Source organism: Semicossyphus pulcher, unplaced genomic scaffold, assembly GCF_022749685.1.
Source record: "Semicossyphus pulcher isolate SPU_LCO1_2020_fin unplaced genomic scaffold, fSemPul1.0.p SCAF_3, whole genome shotgun sequence".
Classification (NCBI taxonomy): domain Eukaryota; kingdom Metazoa; phylum Chordata; class Actinopteri; order Labriformes; family Labridae; genus Semicossyphus; species Semicossyphus pulcher.
Window position 1 is genome coordinate 11,387,150 of NW_027211704.1, and position 18,460 is coordinate 11,405,609.

Here is an 18,460-nt window from a genome sequence, read left to right on the forward strand (position 1 = left end):
ATAGTCTTGAAGTTGTCTTTGTCAAGTGTTGTTCTACCCGTCCTCTTTGTATGTGCTTAAAAAATCTCATTAACAAGATAAAGAGAAACTTCCCCAGAACCTCTGTGACACCCCAAAGCCAGCATGTCGACCTGATACACCGGCTCTACGACAGAGATGCCGTTTAAATCATCAGCTGTAATTGAAATTTCTGTGCGTGGTTAATTTGAATGGGTGGAGCAAATTCCCCAGAAAAATTATTCCACATTTGATCTACTCCACACACAAACCCCTCATCAAACACAGAGTGCAGACGTGAGCGCTTTGTTTTTGGTTTTTTGTCTCCCAGCTCAGGGAAACATCACATTACAGTCAATCTGCTTGTGTACTTTGCAGTGACAGTATAATGCATCATTATAGTTCTTGTAGCTTTTCTAGCTCTTGTTGTGTACAGTCTGCAACAGCGGAGTAGAGTAAACTTCCAGGTAGATGTTTTTTGACATTCCAAAACCATATGTTCACAATGTTAAGAATAATATTATCCTGTAAAGTTACGATTGATTACGTTTTTCGGCTCCATTCAGGTGCCGTCCAAGAAAAAGGAAAAACGACTTTAGACAGACATTAGACTGACCGTCATAGCCTTTTAGTGCATGCATACATTAAACTAAAGTTATCCTGTTGTCTTTTAATTTGTTTTTCTACAAACAAAGCTCAAGAAGTCAATATTGTTCCACATTGGAAACAGATAACCTCCCTACTGTCTTTAATAAGAATGTCTGGACCTTTTGCATTCTTAACAATGGAACATTTTCATCTTTTGTTTCGGCTATAGCCTGCCCAAACTTACTTGGGAAGTAGTATTAGGTTACTTTCTTAGAAATTACTGATGCATCCTAGATTGAAAATGGATTGGGGCTCTTGTTCCGATAAGATGCTGACCCGGAAATTTGACAGAACATTTGCAGACTAAGGTCCTTGTGGGAAAAGGGCTTCTGCTGCAGCCGTCTGTTGGATCCTGCGAGCTGTATCTTAGTTAAAGCCCGTCCTTATCTCTCTCTCTCTCTCTCTCTGTTTCATTTCAGTTGGGAAAAACATTTAACCTCGCCGGCTTATAGCTTTCCTCCAGTAAACAAGGTTTATTTGCTCAGAATTGAGAGCAGTATAAGGTCCCGCCGCTCGGGGAGGAACCTCCAAACTGTCTGACACTGTGTGTGCTGTCGCGTCAGTTAGGATGAGAATTAGAAAATTAGGTAGATTAGGCCTGGATTCACCTTTCACCCTTCTTTCCTTTATAATTATACTATAGTTATTACTATTTCAGTGGTAACTCTGATTATTCACACATTAACACACATTATTCATTAGGTTCTGTCGCTCCGGGGTCACAACCTCTTCAAACCTCTGTGCGAGGAATAAAAACATTGTTGTTGTCGACTGGCTTACCGACTGCTCGATTTCGTGGCTGACGTGCTCTCTGGGTGAATCCACCCTTTACAGCACATGTGGAGTAATTCAGGTTGTTAAGTTAACTTCTGCAGGATGTAATAAAGTGTTTACCTTAATTCAGGCACCCTCAGAATTACCTTCTTTTCCATGGTATACCGTAGCACCATAGTACTTTTTTATTTTTTACCAGTACAGTCATGGTCATATTTAATAGCTCTGATCATTTCATCTGCAAGTGAGAAGACAGCAGCTAATCATTTCTCACATAGCAGGGGGTAAGTCTTGGAGGGTCCTAATTTTTGTCTCTCTCTTAATGCAAAAGACAAACTTAACATATTATCTTATTAGATCAGAGGGATGAGAGTTGACACTAAAGGGGATTGGATTAGATTATAGCGATGGTCAGCTTTGCTTGTTTGACAAGCTTAAGTTTCTTTCTGACTTGACAGAAGCCTGAATATACTGCAGTGCAGAAACATACTGTGTTTTATGTATATTGCTTATATTCTGGGGCAGATCCAGAGGGGTGGCCTGGGCCCCTCTTGAAGTCTGATTGGCCACCCCCGATGCCCCAATATCCTCAACTATGACTGGCTATTTGTCAGAGGCAGGATTTGTGTTAAAATCCACTATTTGTGTTGCAACAAGCTGCTAGTTAGTACTGTAGTTACTCCAGACAAACATCTTCTCTTTGAGTCCTTAAGCTTTGAAGATTTATACTGTATGTTGCGGCTCTGCTGTGACTTTTTAAAGTTAAAAAATATACACAGGAATATACCATCTTACAGGTACTTTAATGTTCGTAGTCAAAGTAGATATGATTAGTGGAGATAGAAAGGGTCAATAGATGCTATTCAATCGCATGTGTGTGTCTTTCTGTGAGTGAGGACACATACGTAATGCCATCCCTGATAAGTCAATGCCCCATTGAGCCACCCCAGTCAAAAAAGATCCGCCCCTGCTTGTATTGTTTTTGCTTGTGCACTTTTGCATTGATTGAATCCTCTTTTCTCTAACAAGGTGAAAAACTAGGCCCTTAAGTCTATCCCTCAGCCCACTACAGCAGCTTATCTGTGATCTCTGTCAGCAAGTCAAGTATGCTTCTTAAGGTTAAACTGAACTGCAGCAGTCAGGGTTCTTAATGTCTGCACTGTTGCCAGGAGATTATCTTTGACTTTTTTTTCTAGCATTTAATGGTTAAGCAGAATATAATGAAAACACCTTCTTAAAGTATTTTTTGTTGTTTTTCTGTTCTTATCACATTTCCATTTGTTTTTGTGTTCATTTTCATGGTCACGTTCAGTAACATCTCTGATACTCATCAGTACACTTCTTCTGTACAGCAACATTTTCTGAGACATAGTCTGTGTCCTTTTTTTCCCCCTCATCTTGCAGGAGCTGAATGTGCGACAGTTGACGATGTCAACAGACAAGGACAAGTACGGCATCAGTCTGAGAGCTGAGCCAGACCACATGGTGCTGGGCAAGAGACTAAAGGGGGCCTTCAAAGCCATCACTGCTTCTATTAAGGAGCTCACCAGCGAACAGCTCGAGTCCTTCCAGAAGACAGGTATTCACTCATCACTTTAAATACACACACTCAGGGAGGACTAGTTTGCATTTGCACCGGACAAAGTTTCTTTGTTTTAAAATGTATACTTTGGAGAATTTATTGTACAAGTATGCCCCCTTTCAATCCCATACAAGTAATCACACATATCATGGAGCTCATCAGTAGTTAGTGACTCTCTTCTTTACCAAATAATGAATTAATGAAGAGCACTTATGCACACAGCTGCATATTTGCTGATTGATGTGTTGTAATCGTATTTATTTAACCAAAAACTCAACTAGGATTCCGTGCAATAAAGTAGGCCACAGACAGACAGCCAGTTTATCCTCAGCCTGCAAACCCAAACCCTTCTGAAACTATAATCAGAGCTCGAGTACGGATCAAAGCGGTCCAAGGTATCTTGTCCGTCCAATTATAGAAAGACGAGGAGAGCCCCTAGAGTCTCTGGGGATGGAGGCAGTGGAGGTCAGCGGGGCTGTGGGAACTTAACATTTCCAATCACTTGGATGTTTGAAGTGTGGCCAATTGGATGGGAAAAAAGGAGGATGAGTGACGGAGGGAAAGAGATGGATGTGATGGAGGATGGTGAAAAACTGATGGAGGGAGGAATCACGGAGATAAAAATGTTTACAGCTGAAGTTACATTTCACTGACTTGTGATCACAGGCGAGATGTGATGGTTGAGAGTACAAGGCCTGAGCTGAAGGTGCTAAGCTGAACACTGCGACACCTGTCTGTTTAAGGCAGGGGTGCCCAATCCTGCTCCTGGAGAGCTACCTTCCTGCATGTTTTAGGTTTCTCTGTACCTGAACACAGCTGATTTGACTGATCTGCTCGTTATCAACTGAAGCTTCTCAGGGGATTGATAATGAGCAAAACATTCGAATCAGGTGTGGAGCACGGAGAAACCTAAAACATGCAGGAAGGTAGCTCTCCAAGAGCAGGGTTGGGCACCCCTGGTTTAAGGGAATATCAGCCTGTTAGAATACTTTAGCATTTAGACTAGCCTGGCTCTGTCCAAAGGTAACAAAATCAGGTAAAAAACTAAATAATCTCTGTCATCTGTTTAGTCAGTGTAAGTAACCCTACAGTCTCAGAAGCAGTCTCTTAAAGAGCAACTGGCAGGTTGGAGATCCCAGTGAATCAATGTGTAGGCATATTTCCGCATCAAAACAGAGAACTGGATGTGATGTAACAAAAGGGAGTCCTGCCGATTAATGACGAGTTTCACATTAGTTAATATGGATTTAAGGGCCAGGCTCGTCATTGAAGATGAAGAAATTGTTCATTCATATGCATCCGATGGACTACCTGCTTTATGCTGCGTTCACATGGATTCAGGCAGATGGTAGACGGCAAACTGGATATCATTTTCGTGGACGAGAGCAGAACGGTAAAATGTGGTGAGGCCGGCAGAGATCGCCGGCAACAGAAACAGTAGACGGCATTGCCGTGCAAAGTTAAAATTCTATTAACTTTTTGCCGTCCTCCACAACGGAATTTAGAACTGGATGTGGCGTACCTCCCTATCACAACAAGAAAACATGGACGATCTTGACAACAAGAGGTAAACTGGTCTTCATCCATCTTCAGCTCCTGAATGAGCTGATGACATTCCTTATGTAATAGGCTGCACCCAGATGAGCTTTTGTTTTTGTTGTCCCTTTTTCAGATGCAGATCTGTGATGCACTAAGTGCAGTTCTCCTTTCACTATCCATATTGTAAATTAAAGAATTAGCTCACGTTTTAAGGGAAATCTGACAATAATTTTATGTTTGCAAAAGAATGTCAATTATAATAATCAATAATTAGTGTACATAACATGATGACGCGAAATAAATGTTTCTATTATAGTGTATTTAACATCACCATAGCAACATGTCGTCATGAGTGTTGTGTTTTGCCGTCCTGCCGTTCATTCGGAGTGTTTGATTACTTTTCCCGTGCAGAAGGTGTTGTCTGTCTGCCGTCTGCCTGAATCCATGTGAACGCAGCATTAGAATTATCAGCCTGTGAGGCGTCAAAGAGAGCAGGAACAGGCCAGGATGAAGAGAAGTAATGGCCACAGGAGAGACAATGAGCTGTAGTGAGACGAGAACCAGTGGAGAACTGGGCAGGTGTCGTGATTAGTGACCGGCGTTAGGGAGCGATATCTCACGCTGTGCTCACATCACAGCAATGTAAAGTTCATCACATACCAACGGCTATAACAAATCATGAGTAATAGCAAATGGGAGCATTAATACATTCCCATTACAGTTACTAATGGGCGAGTGTCGGCTTGTATCAGTTGTGTTTTGTATAGCCTTCTGTAACAGTAAATCGGTACAACGTTTTACGGTACCTCAGAGATGTGCGAGAGAGGGAGAGAGGGAGAGAGTGATGACAGTTTCCTGATACTTTGTTTGATAGGTGATTGTGTGTGCCGTCCTGAAGTTCCTGTCTCTTCACCTGCACAAAACGCACCCAGGCTTGAAAGCTTACTCTGTTCTTCTTCCTGTCAGTAGAACAGTGGGCTTGATGTCCTGTCCAGCTAGAATTTGTGCAACCGGCACAAACGCAAAAATTAACCATCATAAGAACTGGTGAGATGCAATGTTAGACTACCGAGATCATATCTACACAATATGATTCGCTTATTTCTTTGTAAATACTATGAAATCAAGGATCAACCTTTTCCACAGCCATTTTCTGACGAGATTCATGCAGTAAAATTTAACCTGCAAGTTGCTCTTTAAACAATCTGTCAATGGAATAACTTACGGTCCACATTCTGTCAAGGTCTTCTTTTAACCCCTTGAGCAATTTCCAGCTCAGAATCCATGACTCAAAAAATCTTCCAATTTAGACTTTAAGGTTGGCAATATGTCCAGAAACTGATTGTGGGTTCACGGCCATTGGTTGTATTGCTCATTATTCCTTACCTGTACCTTTGATCCCGTCATTTTGACGAGGCGAAAGCAAAGAGGCTACGAGAGAAGGTGGAAAAGAGCCGAGGAGTGAGGAGGGACAGAGGAAATCAAAGCGTGGAAATCTCTGATTAGAGAGAAATAGAGTGACTGTTTCACCCAGCCTCTGGGTGTGGAGAGGAGAACAGGAGAGGAGAACACGGTCATGGTTTTTAGTCAGAACACAGACGTGGGTAATTGCTGCCACTGGCAAAAGAGATATAAAACCTAACTAAGTAGAATTGTTTTTCAAAAGCTCTGATCTTGTGGTCAGTATAGATTGTAATGCAAAGGATCTCAAAATGCAAAGCTGACCCAAGATATTTACAAAGACTCTACGTGCATGCAGGCAAAGAGAGCACGTTATTCAGTGTGATGCAGAGCAGTTAAAACCTTTTCTACAGTCCTTCCACGAGACGCTAAATAGAGACTTATTTCACACAATCAGTGAGCAGTTTATTCAAATTTAATTAGGCCTATAGTTGGACATAAATAGTTTATCATCACGTTTGCACTAAAGCCTGAAAGCAGAATTGATTTAATCATAATGGGCCTCAATAGTCGGCTATTTCAAACGAATCAACACATTTTCATCCTCCTTTAAATTATCTATTTTCTCTTATCAGTCTGGTGGCAGTTAATTTTTGTACATCTATAGATATCTCCCCATTAGCAGGACTCGAGGATCATTCTGGATTTTCACGGGGAAAATGTGATAGCTGTGTTATTCTTGCCTAATTTAATTATTATAAAGGGATGCGAGTGATCCGCCAAAACCAGTTTCCTCATTATACATCCCACAACTTCCCACTTGACTTTATACTGTGACATTTTTCATGATTGGCTCTTTAATTTTGTCCTATATAATTGGTACCAAGAATATCCCAACCCATTAGGAGAATCTTAATGTTTGTGGTTGCAGACTCTTTTAATGAGTATATATTATGTATGGTTTGCCTTATTTTGAAGCCCCCCCCCCGTAGGACTGTATAAATTATGGTCCATCGGAAGTGTGGTCAGATGCGGGGACACAGTGGGATTCCATTCTTCTGATTCCTGCATGCGCCGCATATTTACTTTGTTAAAGGCGTAGGCTGCTTCTCTAAGAACTGATGGACATATAATGCTGTTTATTTTTAGGTTCAGTTTCTTAACTGTGGCTATCATTCTCATGTTGTTGTGGTTACATTTAAGGAACCATCATGGTGGACGGCCATGAGCTCCACGAGGAGGACCTGAGGCTGATGTACACTTTCAACCAGAGCTCCGGCTCAGCCGCACAGTATGAAGCACACTCTGATGCACAGGTATGCTGGAACTTTAAAGCAGATGATTTCCTTTTCAATTAATTTTCATGCAAATTGAACAACCTGCAGGAAAAAAAATAAAGATTTTATTCTTGATTTTTTTTATGAGCAAATGCAGCTCCCTTTTTAAAAGGAAGAAAAAAGTGTGAAGTTATTTGCACGACAATGTGGAGATCTTCCTCACCGGACTTTATCAGGCAGATTAAGAATAAACTGAAGTCTCTTGTGAAGGATTGTTGTGACGATCAATGATATTACATAATTTCTTTTTTTTAAATAATTGTATTCTTTTTATTTGGAAAAGGCAAAAGACATCAAGTCATTTTCCAGTCATTTATATACATAAAAAGCACATATGCATAGAAAACAATGGCCTGTGTGAGTCCACTCTATACATGCATTTATCCTGTTGGTCTATATTCACCCTATTAGCCAGCATTTAACATACCAATGCTTGCTTTCACTTCTACTGTAAACGGTTTACATATTAATTTGCTTATATATGCTTACATCAGGCAAATGATTAAAGATGTATCTATATACATAAGAACAAGGGGAGCTTACATTTATATTGTGTCCAAAAAGAGTACGAGTAGTTGGTGGAGTCACACTAAGTCTGCTCTTGTGGGGTAATAAATTCAATCCACTTATTCCAAATTAGTTAGAATTTGTATTTTTGGATCCTCAAAAAGTATGTCAACTTCTCCAAATGGCTAACCTGGTTCTGTACAGTGGGGGGGGGGTGAAATGGTCCAACAGTACTTTTTAAAATTTGTACAAATAACAAGTGAAGCAAAGACATTTTTTTTTTTTACTGAGCGTTTTGTGCTAGAACATTTCTCGTACCGGAAAAACATCAAAACATCTTCCCTGAGTGTCATCATCACCAAGCCAACTTGGGTGGATCATACAAAGTAACTGCTCCTAACCCAAGAAATAGTCCAATCGTAATGCTATGCAAAGCTAATCATCTCCTAGTTATATGAGAATATGCTACGTTCCCAAAACATGGGATGGGACATACATTTTATCTTAGTTCTTTTAGTTTAATTACTTTTAAATCACTTTATTCTCATAAGCCCATGGTCCTTTCTTACACTTGCTGCACACATGATTATATATCATATCTCAGATTTAATAACTTGCGAAATTCAATGAAACCATTCATGTACTTTTATTACATTAATAGTTTTATGAATAATTTGCAAAATTACCATTTTATTGAACACATATAATAAGGTATGGAAATGCACACAATTACATACGCATGCCTTTCCTTCTCACCTCTCTCCTCACTGCTACTTCACTTACTGTTGTTGTATAGATTGAGCTACGAAGTGTAATTCAACCAGATCAAAAAAGGGAAAAAAAGCTTCTCTGCTGCTGCGCCGGCACTAAGCTGCCATATACTGTAAATGCATTTATGTGTCTTTACTGTGAGTGTGATGTATGAAATCATTTCACGGCTAAGTGGAGACCAGCATGTATGAGTTTCCCACAGGCCCTCTCCAATCAGTGCTCCTCCAACCGTGTACACACCACACGGCTGCACCTTAATACCAGTTTACTGAGCTGGCTTTTTAATTCTCTCTGTTACTGTCGCTCGCTCGCACCGACTCTCCAGCATCCATCTGTCGTCTCTCTGTTCTCTCTCTCTCCTTCTCTCTCATATTCTTCTTCTGTGTTTGCTTTGTGCACTTTTCTCTGTCACCCTGTCATCTTTTCTCCCCCTTCTTCCCATGGTAAAGTGTTCAGTGCTGGCAGCAGCTCAGCCTTACACAACATGACTCTAATTTTACTTTAGTGACTCACAAAGGCTACAATATTGTCATTATCGCTGCCTGCTGGTTTTTTCTTTCATTTTTTATTTATTTCATAAAGGTTTTACCCTGCCTTTTTTAATTGTATAGCTTGTAGCATGGAGCTGAAGTAGTCTGGTTACTAAGTGGCTACAGTAAATGCATGATATCAAAGGATGAGTTCTATTGTAGGATCTTTGTGTTATGTGAAAGTCTTTCATTCTGTGCTACGGTTTATCAAATACACTGCTATAACTAATATGATAGAAGTAAATGACTACTCAGATTTTCACCTGGCTACGTTAATTAAGGGATAATGTATAGTTGTTATCGGAACCCCTGGTCCTGCTCACCTGTCGGAGTATACATTATCTCGCTTATGACACAGCTATTTACTAATGAACTCCATTTAAAAATAGTCCAATAGTCCTGCGTCCATAGCAACGGTTAACTTTGCAGCCTTCTTAGAATGAGCTAACCAAGCTGTTATTACTCCCATTAAAATGAGCTAACCAAGCTGTTATTACTCCCATTAAAATGAGCTAACCAAGCTGTTATTACTCCCATTAAAATGAGCTAACCTAGCTGTTTTCACTAGCATTAAAATGAGCTAACCTAGCTGTTTTTACTAGCATTAAGATGAGCTAACCTAGCTGTTTTTACTCACATTAATATGAGCTAACCTAGCTGTTTTCACGAGCATTAAAATGAGCTAACCTAGCTGTTATTACTCACATTAAAACGAGCTAACCTAGCTGTAATTACTCCCATTAAAATGAGCTAACCTAGCTGTTTTCACTAGCATTAAGATGAGCTAACCTAGCTGTTTTTACTCACATTAAAATGAGCTAACCTAGCTGTTTTCACTAGCATTAAAATGAGCTAACCTAGCTGTTTTTACTCACATTAAAATGAGCTAACAAAGCTGAGGTTTTGTCTCATCACTGTCAGAGTCTGTTGACATTTATTTTTCTTTAAACACTGCCATATCCCGTACTTTGTTCGGTTTAATGTTTACTTCATGTGCAAAACTTAAAGCTGCAAAAAAGGATTCAGTAATGAAAATTAAGTAACAGATCTTTGATTCATTTTGTGAACGGTTCGATTTGTGACTAAAACTCTCCTTTTGTCCTCTGGGTCTGTTGTCCTTCAGGTCCTGGTGCTGCTGGATGTCACCCCCGACCAGTCCATGCTGGATGAAGGCGTTGCCCGGGAGGTCATCAACCGCGTTCAGAAACTACGCAAGAAGGTGGGACAATTATTTCAGGAGCACTACTACATCGGGAAACTAGAGTGACACATAACACACCAGCAGTGAATTTTACAATCCAGTGTCTAATGATTAGATAGTGACGTATTTGAAACGGTTTGACAATACATGTAATCAGAGCTGTGCCAGGGTGAGCAAAACATGCCGCTGAGGCTGTCTGGGGATTGTACAGAAAGAACAACACTCAAAGCATGTAGCATGGTGAGGATGCCATATAAGTGAAAGGAAATTGACTCATGTGAGTACTTTAAGAACATAGCACAGTTGACCAAAAAAAACCATGATCAATATTCTGTTCGATTTTTAAAGGATTACAACAATTACTTGCCCATCTCCTCCTGGTGGAGTTGTTTGACACTGCAGGCTCTCTGGAATTTAAAGTAACAACTTGCCCCCGGAGAAGGTAAACAGCTGTCAGTAAAAGCAGCTGTTCTCTGTAATCAATAGAAGCATTAATATCTGAAATTGGCGCCATAGCTGTGAGCTGAGAAAGTTGTACAAAAAGCTTGTGGTTTCGCCCATTCTACATTCCTTCAACACCCAGCATGCATTGCGCCCCTCCCTGTGAAAGGAAGGGCCCGGCAAGAGAAGCTGGAGTGAAATACAACCGTTTTCACTGCAGGCAATGGCTCAGAGCGGTACAGAATCCCCAATACGACGAGAATATACCGGTGGATCATCCAATAAATCTTTGGGTCTGCAGTCTACATTACAAACCGGACGATTTTAAACGAGACATGACATCAGAGGCGGGCGTCCTAGATTGAGGAAGTGTAGTTTATCAAGCTCCCTGGCCTCCGCCAGATGACGTGTTTTACGTAGTCTGGCAGAGGTTTTCCAGGGCCCGTTGGAGAAGCAGATAGCGTCCTCAAAAGGCACAGAGCAAAATTGCATTTCTTTCCTAGCAAGGTTAGTTAAAAATCGGTGAACTGGCCCTTTAAAATACACAACAAAATACCAAATGCCATCTCTAGTCGTAACTATGAAACTTTTTCGTGAGGTCTCCCTCGTTATGTTTCTGTAAACAGCACTATTTCTGTTGTCAGTGATCTTAAGCCAGAAACATTCTCACCCTAACAGTATTAATATAGTTCACAGATTTAGGAATAATATAACAATAATTGATTAATTGATAGTGAAAGTATTACTTAGTTGCAGCTCCTCATTGTAGACCAAGCATGAAAAACTTACTGTATATTTTGTTACATTTCCCTCCCTTTGACCAGCCCGGCCTCCCCCCTTCCTCTTTATGTCCCATGCTTATTTTGCCAGGCCAGTTTTGAAATCTTTCCACTGCAGCGTCACAGTTAGAAGTTTCTCCATCATAAGGCAGGCTTAATGGAAGCTTAATTACAGTCTGGCCCCTTTCAGATTCTAATGTTGGGGCTTTGAAGTGGTCTGGGGAGTAAAGACGGATTAGCCAACAGCCTCTTGTTTTCACAAGCAACAAACAGTTTTTTCCGTCCGCCTATAGCAGTGGTGTGCACTGGCTCCCGGCCAGGCTAAATTCCTCCAGTTATTTCAAACTGAGATCTGTTAGGAATTTTCCACCCCGGGGATAGGAATTAATTTTTAACAATTCTTTGACATGTTTGGTAGTAGTTTGCATGTGTTTACCAGGGTTTGCGTGGGTGTTTGTGTTGTGTGCAAATGCAGGGCTGAGAAACAGAGGTCAGCATTGCCTTTAGTTTTTTTCTTTGTTTGTTTTTGTTGTATTCAACTGCTCACAAACTGGAGATCTCTGTAGCTCTATCTGACGTGTTCACAGAAACACAAAATCACACAACAAACAGACTCACACACACACACACTGTACCAGCCCCTTCAGGGTAGGGTCACTACCTTGACTTGGCAGGAAAAGCCTATAAACCTTCTTCCATTGATTGACTGCTCCTCTGTATCTAGCTAACGTTATTCCTCTGCCCTTGAGCCACATACTGCAATTTGAGTGTGTGTGTGTACTAGACAGTCGATATATGTGTGTGCGGCTGTGCACACGTGTGCGCGACCGCACACTGCAGATTAGGATGAGATCAATGTGTTTGAATGTGTCAAGGTTAGAGGAAGCTGGCAGAACACAACGCCAAAATAGATGGGCTTTCATCCAATAGAAAAATCTCCCCTTGTTCCCTCCTGCCTTCATTTGTTCCTCCTTTACTGTTTTGTGCTTTTTAAAATCCCTACCCTGTCTTCGTCTGCCCGCCCTTCCACTCTGTTTATCCCACCCACCCTTTCTTACTTTTTTTTCAGGTAATAGCTTCTTCTGAATTAAATTTTCTTACAGAACGGAACCAACCTTTAGGGGAAATATCAAAAAAGCTTGATCCTTGCTGTCCATGGAAATCATTTGTTTCAATCGGATAAAAAGTTTTCTTAACCAAATTGAAGATCATTGTGCTTTGTTGTTGAGAAGGCTATCTAAGCAGTACTTGAGCATATGTACATGCACATTTTTTGGTTCTTTAAATAGTAAAGAAACTCACATCCTCACTAAGTTTCAGAAAAATACTGCTTACTCTTTATTTACATATTAAAACCAGCCACCTATCTCTCCACCCCTCGTCCCTCAGGGCCATTTGGTGCCATCAGATGAGATAAGTGTGTACTACCGCTGCCAGCCAGAGGGGGAGTACTTGAGCTCTGTGATCCAGGCTCACACAGACTTCATCCTGGCTACCACCAAGGCTCCACTGCTGCCCTTCCCCGTCCCAAAGACTGCCAGCGTCATCATAGAAGAAAAGACTCAGGTATAAAAGGAGTGCTCAGGCTGGGGGGAGTATTGTTTGCTGTGGTACCATAGAAGCTCTGTTTAAACATATGTGTGAGCATAAGTGTGAGTGATAGATGAAAAGTTGGTTCATTTTATGCCCAAAATATTCTCAGGATCTTTACATTTTATTAAACATTTTGTGATAATCTGTAAAATAATTCCCATCCTTCTGTACTTGAGTGTATTTGAGTGTTGATATAAAAAGTAAAGAACACGAAAAGTGACTCTCTTCTCCTCCTTCATGCTTTTTCCCCTCTTTGTTGCAGCTGAAGGGCTCAGACTTGGAGTTAATCATAGTAAAGGGATCTTCAGCTCCCCGGGCTCAGCTAAATGGACCAGCTTGCACCTACGTGAACCTCAGGGTGAAGGTCGACAACAAAGAACAAGGTAGCACACAGAAAGCCGAAGTCTGTCTTTTTTTTTTTAGACAGAAGAGACCAAACAGGAACATGTTGAACTGTGAATAGAAGTGTCTCTTTGGTTCAAATGGAACGTCTTAAAAGTGTATTGAGTCTTTACGTGAATAGGATGATTTCAGCCACTTTGTCTTACCTATAATTTACTCTCTGAAATGTCTGGCTTCTCTAATAATGCTGGTTTCTCTTATAGAGGGAGTCGTGCTGTTGGAGAACCCCAAAGGGGATAACAGACTCGACTGGGACAAGCTGAAGAAAGTGTGCAGCAGCATCTTTGGCACCAATAACAGCCAGCTAAGATTCTTCAATGGCGGGACTGGTAAGAACTGGCTTCAGAAAGACAAATGCAGCTCAGTCAAGCTGAGAAACAAGCTCATACTGTATCATTTGAGTGAATAATGCTCATCCTAAAACTAACTACTTGCTTGTACCTCAAGTAAACCCTAGAGTACTTAACTTTTAGTAAGCCCTGTAATTATGGCACCCCAAAACTGTCAAAACATAGTAATAAGTTATCCAAAAAATAACAAACTACATCACATAATGGTACTGTTAGCTTCATAATTAAATAGTATATTCAAAACATAAAAATCATTATACTTTTCCTTGATACATTTTGCATTTGTTTTACATAAAGTACATCAATATTTAATGATTATTACTGATTCATTTCTCTTACATTAGCACGTTTCTTGGCAACAATTGTTAATCTCTTTTGTGTTTTTCCCCTTACAATGTTTTCCTAATGCTAATATAATAATAAGATGGACATGTAAACAGTAGGTTCACAGCACTGGTTGGTGCACGGTTCATGCATGTATGTATAACCAAATTGTGTGGCTAGCTAGCTTAGCTAAAAACATTACAAGCTAAACACTTGAGCATCTGTGTTTTCTACTAGCTATGTAGCTGCAGCTAACATTACTCATAGAATTACAGCAGGCAGTGCAGATAAAGTTAATCAACAATAGACTCTTGTAACAGTTCATAAAACTTTTCTCCCTGCATGCTAACCCTAGGGAGTTAGCTAGCTACCGCTACATTTTCAACATGTTTTTATTTTAGTTGGCTTGACACTATTAGAAGGAAAAGGTAGATCAAACAAAATGTTTTTTCATTCTAATCATTGAACAACCAAAATTACTTATATGCTTATGCTTTATTATATTACTTATATACTTATGACTATTTTAGGGGCTCCACCAGATGATATTCTAACTCTCCTCTGTCTGTCTCTGTACACGTGCTTGTGTACACGTACATGTGTTCATCAGAGCTGACCAGTAAAATGGACCTTCAGGCTCTCAACGGTAAAACCTTGTCAGTGACTTCAGGCTCGTCCTCCCCTGGCTCCGCCCCCACCACCGACACCCTCCTGTGTCCCTACGTTAACCTTCTGCTCTGCAACGCACAACCAGCTGGTAAGAAACACATACACAAACGTACAGTGTACAAATAGCCAGGGGAAACTGACATGGCCGCCATTACGCTTTTTTTTCACCTTAAATTGTTAACTTTTACATATTTTAGTTGATAATATATTGTGCGTATGAGACCAGAATCTGTACAGTAAGTCGAAACTGTTGCTGTCAAATGTTTATGCCGGAAATAGTAATGAAGTGTTCATTGTACTGGAGGAAACATACTACATCCAGCTTCGTCCTTTAAGTCATTCGCACTCAATCCTTTCCACCTTCACCCCGATACCCTTACATCTATCAGTTGATCAGCCAGCCGCTCTCTCTCTCTCATCAGCTCTTTTTGATCCATCATTCCTCCCCTCTGGCTCTTCCCTTTCCCATGGCGGGGCTTAGGCTTGTTTCCTTCCCAGGACTTGTGAACAAGCCTCACTAACAAGCCAATCATTTCTTAATTTGTAAAGGAAGTAAAGTCTGTCTGCTTCACTTCTCCTCAACACTCTTCTTATTTTCTTCCAGAGTGCCAGTCAGGAGATGCAGGCACCCTCCTGCTGGTGAACCCGGTGGGCAAGAATGGGCTTGACCACTCAGGTCTGCTGTCTGAGGCTGCCAAGGTTTTCGGCCTCCGCAGCAGACGGCTCAAACTCTACCTGGACCAGGACCTCACCCAGGGTAAGCTGAAGACATGGTGGATATTATATATTCGAGTGTCCATCGGAAAAAGTACAATAATAGTTTTGTCTTTTAAAGTTGTAATCTTGAAGATCTCAGTTTCGTTCTCTTTGGCGGCACCTATGGCGGTAACGGTAATTGCGGGAGAGCGCTTCTCAGATATCCAGACAGTGTTATTTCACTTATTTTTGAAGTCGTACCAGCAATAGTAGATTACTCAACCGCTTTACACACCAGTGTGTTTGTTGCGTTAGCTCCACCTACCCTCTCTGGCAGACCAACCACTAACTGGGCGCCGCTTGTGATTCTTTCCACAAAAGCCGCACCAGACATCCGGTCCGTAATACTGCAAATGCAAAGGCTTTCATTAGTGGGCCATAGGCTCAATCACTATTGTGTTAACTCATTCGGCGATAGATACCGATATTTTACAGACATTTATTTAAATGAAAATCTTCGAGATTATAACTTTAACATGCCACTGATTAGAAAAATGGTCTCCAGGGCAAGTTTGGAATTCAGTGAATTATTTTGAATCCCTCAAATACACAGAAAAGTCATCTTTTGAGATTATTTTCCAGCCATAATTATAAACAAATATACTTTATAACTTTTTTATGTGTCTCTATGTTTTTCAGAGCTGCCGGCTGATTCTTCAGTGAAATCTCTAGACACCAAAAGTCTGTTTGTCAGAGTTCTTCCAACAACTGCTGAGGCATAAATCCAGGGAAGCCATAAGGATCTTGGCATCAACATTTGTCTCAAATGCCACACAGGTTCCCTAAATACAGTTTTTTACAACTAATATCCTACAAATAGCCCCTTAGAAGTACAATGGATGCAGGAAAAATCAGGTTGCAAAGCAGGTTTATCTGTCAGTTTCAGAAATGTTTATCTATGGAGTCATTTTCATGCTTGTCTTGAAAATTCTTTTGATGACTTCAGGCACAAAATAAGCCTTCCTAAAGTTGTCTTGAGATTCTGATGTGTTTAAACGCATTCCAAGATGTGATGATAGCTCTACTAAATCATCGTATTTAGCAAGTCTTACAGTACTGTTCTCCCTGTCGCGGTTTCTCTTCTTCATCTTTAATTTGTCACTAATTATAGTAAGTGACAGTTCTATGAAAGCACAGTGTGTTGCTAGGCTGCGTTTATTCTGGACTGAGAAAAGATTTGCATCAATTGTTCACTAAAAAGTGGACGCACTTCAGGAAAGGACTGATTGTTCAAACACTACAGCTGAACAGACCTGCAGGGTAGATGTGTGAGGTGGCTGGTTACGGAAAATGGAAATTGTCTGATGGGTGGAAAACCAAACATCAAACTAACTCTTCCTGGAAGTAAGGATTCGAGGGAACTGTCTAACCTGTCTAGCTGTCAATATTACAGATGGGTGTTTTTTCTTTCTTATGCTAATGAGAAATTATGCAAGCTCCTTCCCTTCAAGGCTTATTTGAGGTGAGCTTAGTCCAGAGTAATTATTGCAGCAGCTCATTATTGGGAAACCAATTTGGCCTATTGTGCTTACACTCATTTTTGAATTTAACAGATAAACCTTTTCTGTTCATTGCATTGGGAGTCCTTTGACAATTGTAAAGGCATTTGAAAGGTGAAATGGGTTTTCGGGCTGCTGTACCTACAGGACAAAAGGGTTCTCGAATAAAAAGAGCAACAAATGGATAATGTTCTATTTTAAGTGACAGATGGAATAAATCAAAGTGAATAAGAATCAGCATGTTTTTGTCTTTCTGCTCACTCTAACATCATGTCTGTGGGTTCCTGCAGACCGATTTACCTGCAATTATCGCAAAAATGTGTGTTCTTTTGTTCATTTCAGGACATTTTGACTGACTCATAGTAATGGGTCATTAATTGCAGAGTTGGGGAACCAGTGCAACAAAGGGGATTAAAAGTTATTCAGCAGCAATAAGTGCATTAAATGAATATTTGTCATTACTCATTGGTTAAGATGCATTTGTTTTCATGTAGACAGTTAGGTTAGGATATCTTTCTTTTCAAGATGAACCAGGATTTAACCCTTACCCAGCTGTTGGTTTTAGCCTAGTGTAAAGACTGGGAAGGGGAAAACTAAGGTTTCCTGGCTTAATTAAATCTGGCTACCAGCTGCAAGGTGTAAAACCAAAAATACATGCACATTGGTACGTTCGGTTTGTGTTGATTTTGGCGCCCCCTGTGTACAAAACTGTACCGTACGCATGCTCAAATGTTGGTTTTTAACAAACAAATGTCATCCTGCTTTCTTTAACAGTCATATGTATCACTCACTTTAAACTTTTACCCTGGAAAATGTAAACAAAGGCAGTAAATCACTTTGTCTGACACCTACCCCCCGCCAGCGGTTTCAGGCATTAAAAATAACTATATAGAAATAATCAATCTTGTCGCTGATGGTCTGGTTTTGCTTTTGTAGCTCATATCGAGTCGTCAGAATTAATTTCAGTCTGTTTTATAACCAGCAAAAAACTCCTCACAGGAGCTTTAAATAAAGCTAAAGAGGTGCTTCAAGGAAGATGTTACCTTTGGACTGAGCCAAGCCTGTTTCCCTTTTTCCGATGTAAATCTTAAGCTAAGCTAACAGCTACTAGTTTTAGATTCATAATTAATGCCCAAAATGTTGAACTGTCGCTTTAAGAAACTGGACAACAGGGGAGCAACAGCCAGTTTTGTCTTTGCAAAATAATTAAGACTCATGCTACTATGAGAAAATGAATTATGATAAAAAATAAGGCCACATGACCGTTTCTATCCATCACTGTAGCTAAAAGGCCTTGTGAAAAATGGCTAGAAATACTTCCTCGTGATGGTATCATTGTCTCTGCTCAGTGAGAGAGAGT

The 18,460-nt window shown here is 40.4% G+C and overlaps 1 protein-coding gene across 1 annotated transcript in view; it reads left to right on the plus strand.

Annotated features, from left to right (window-relative positions):
- iars1 (isoleucyl-tRNA synthetase 1) overlaps positions 1 to 17,966 on the plus strand; it is a 60,434-nt gene extending 42,468 nt beyond the window's left edge. Inside the window, exons 26-34 of the mRNA XM_069678315.1 lie at positions 2,824 to 2,998; positions 7,145 to 7,257; positions 10,210 to 10,305; positions 12,897 to 13,073; positions 13,363 to 13,483; positions 13,706 to 13,831; positions 14,787 to 14,933; positions 15,450 to 15,602; positions 16,241 to 17,966. Coding sequence (XP_069534416.1) covers positions 2,824 to 2,998; positions 7,145 to 7,257; positions 10,210 to 10,305; positions 12,897 to 13,073; positions 13,363 to 13,483; positions 13,706 to 13,831; positions 14,787 to 14,933; positions 15,450 to 15,602; positions 16,241 to 16,323 — 1,191 coding nt within the window. The 3' untranslated portion in view covers positions 16,324 to 17,966. The remainder of the gene's footprint in view (positions 1 to 2,823; positions 2,999 to 7,144; positions 7,258 to 10,209; positions 10,306 to 12,896; positions 13,074 to 13,362; positions 13,484 to 13,705; positions 13,832 to 14,786; positions 14,934 to 15,449; positions 15,603 to 16,240) is intronic.
- The last annotated feature ends 494 nt before the right edge of the window (positions 17,967 to 18,460 follow it).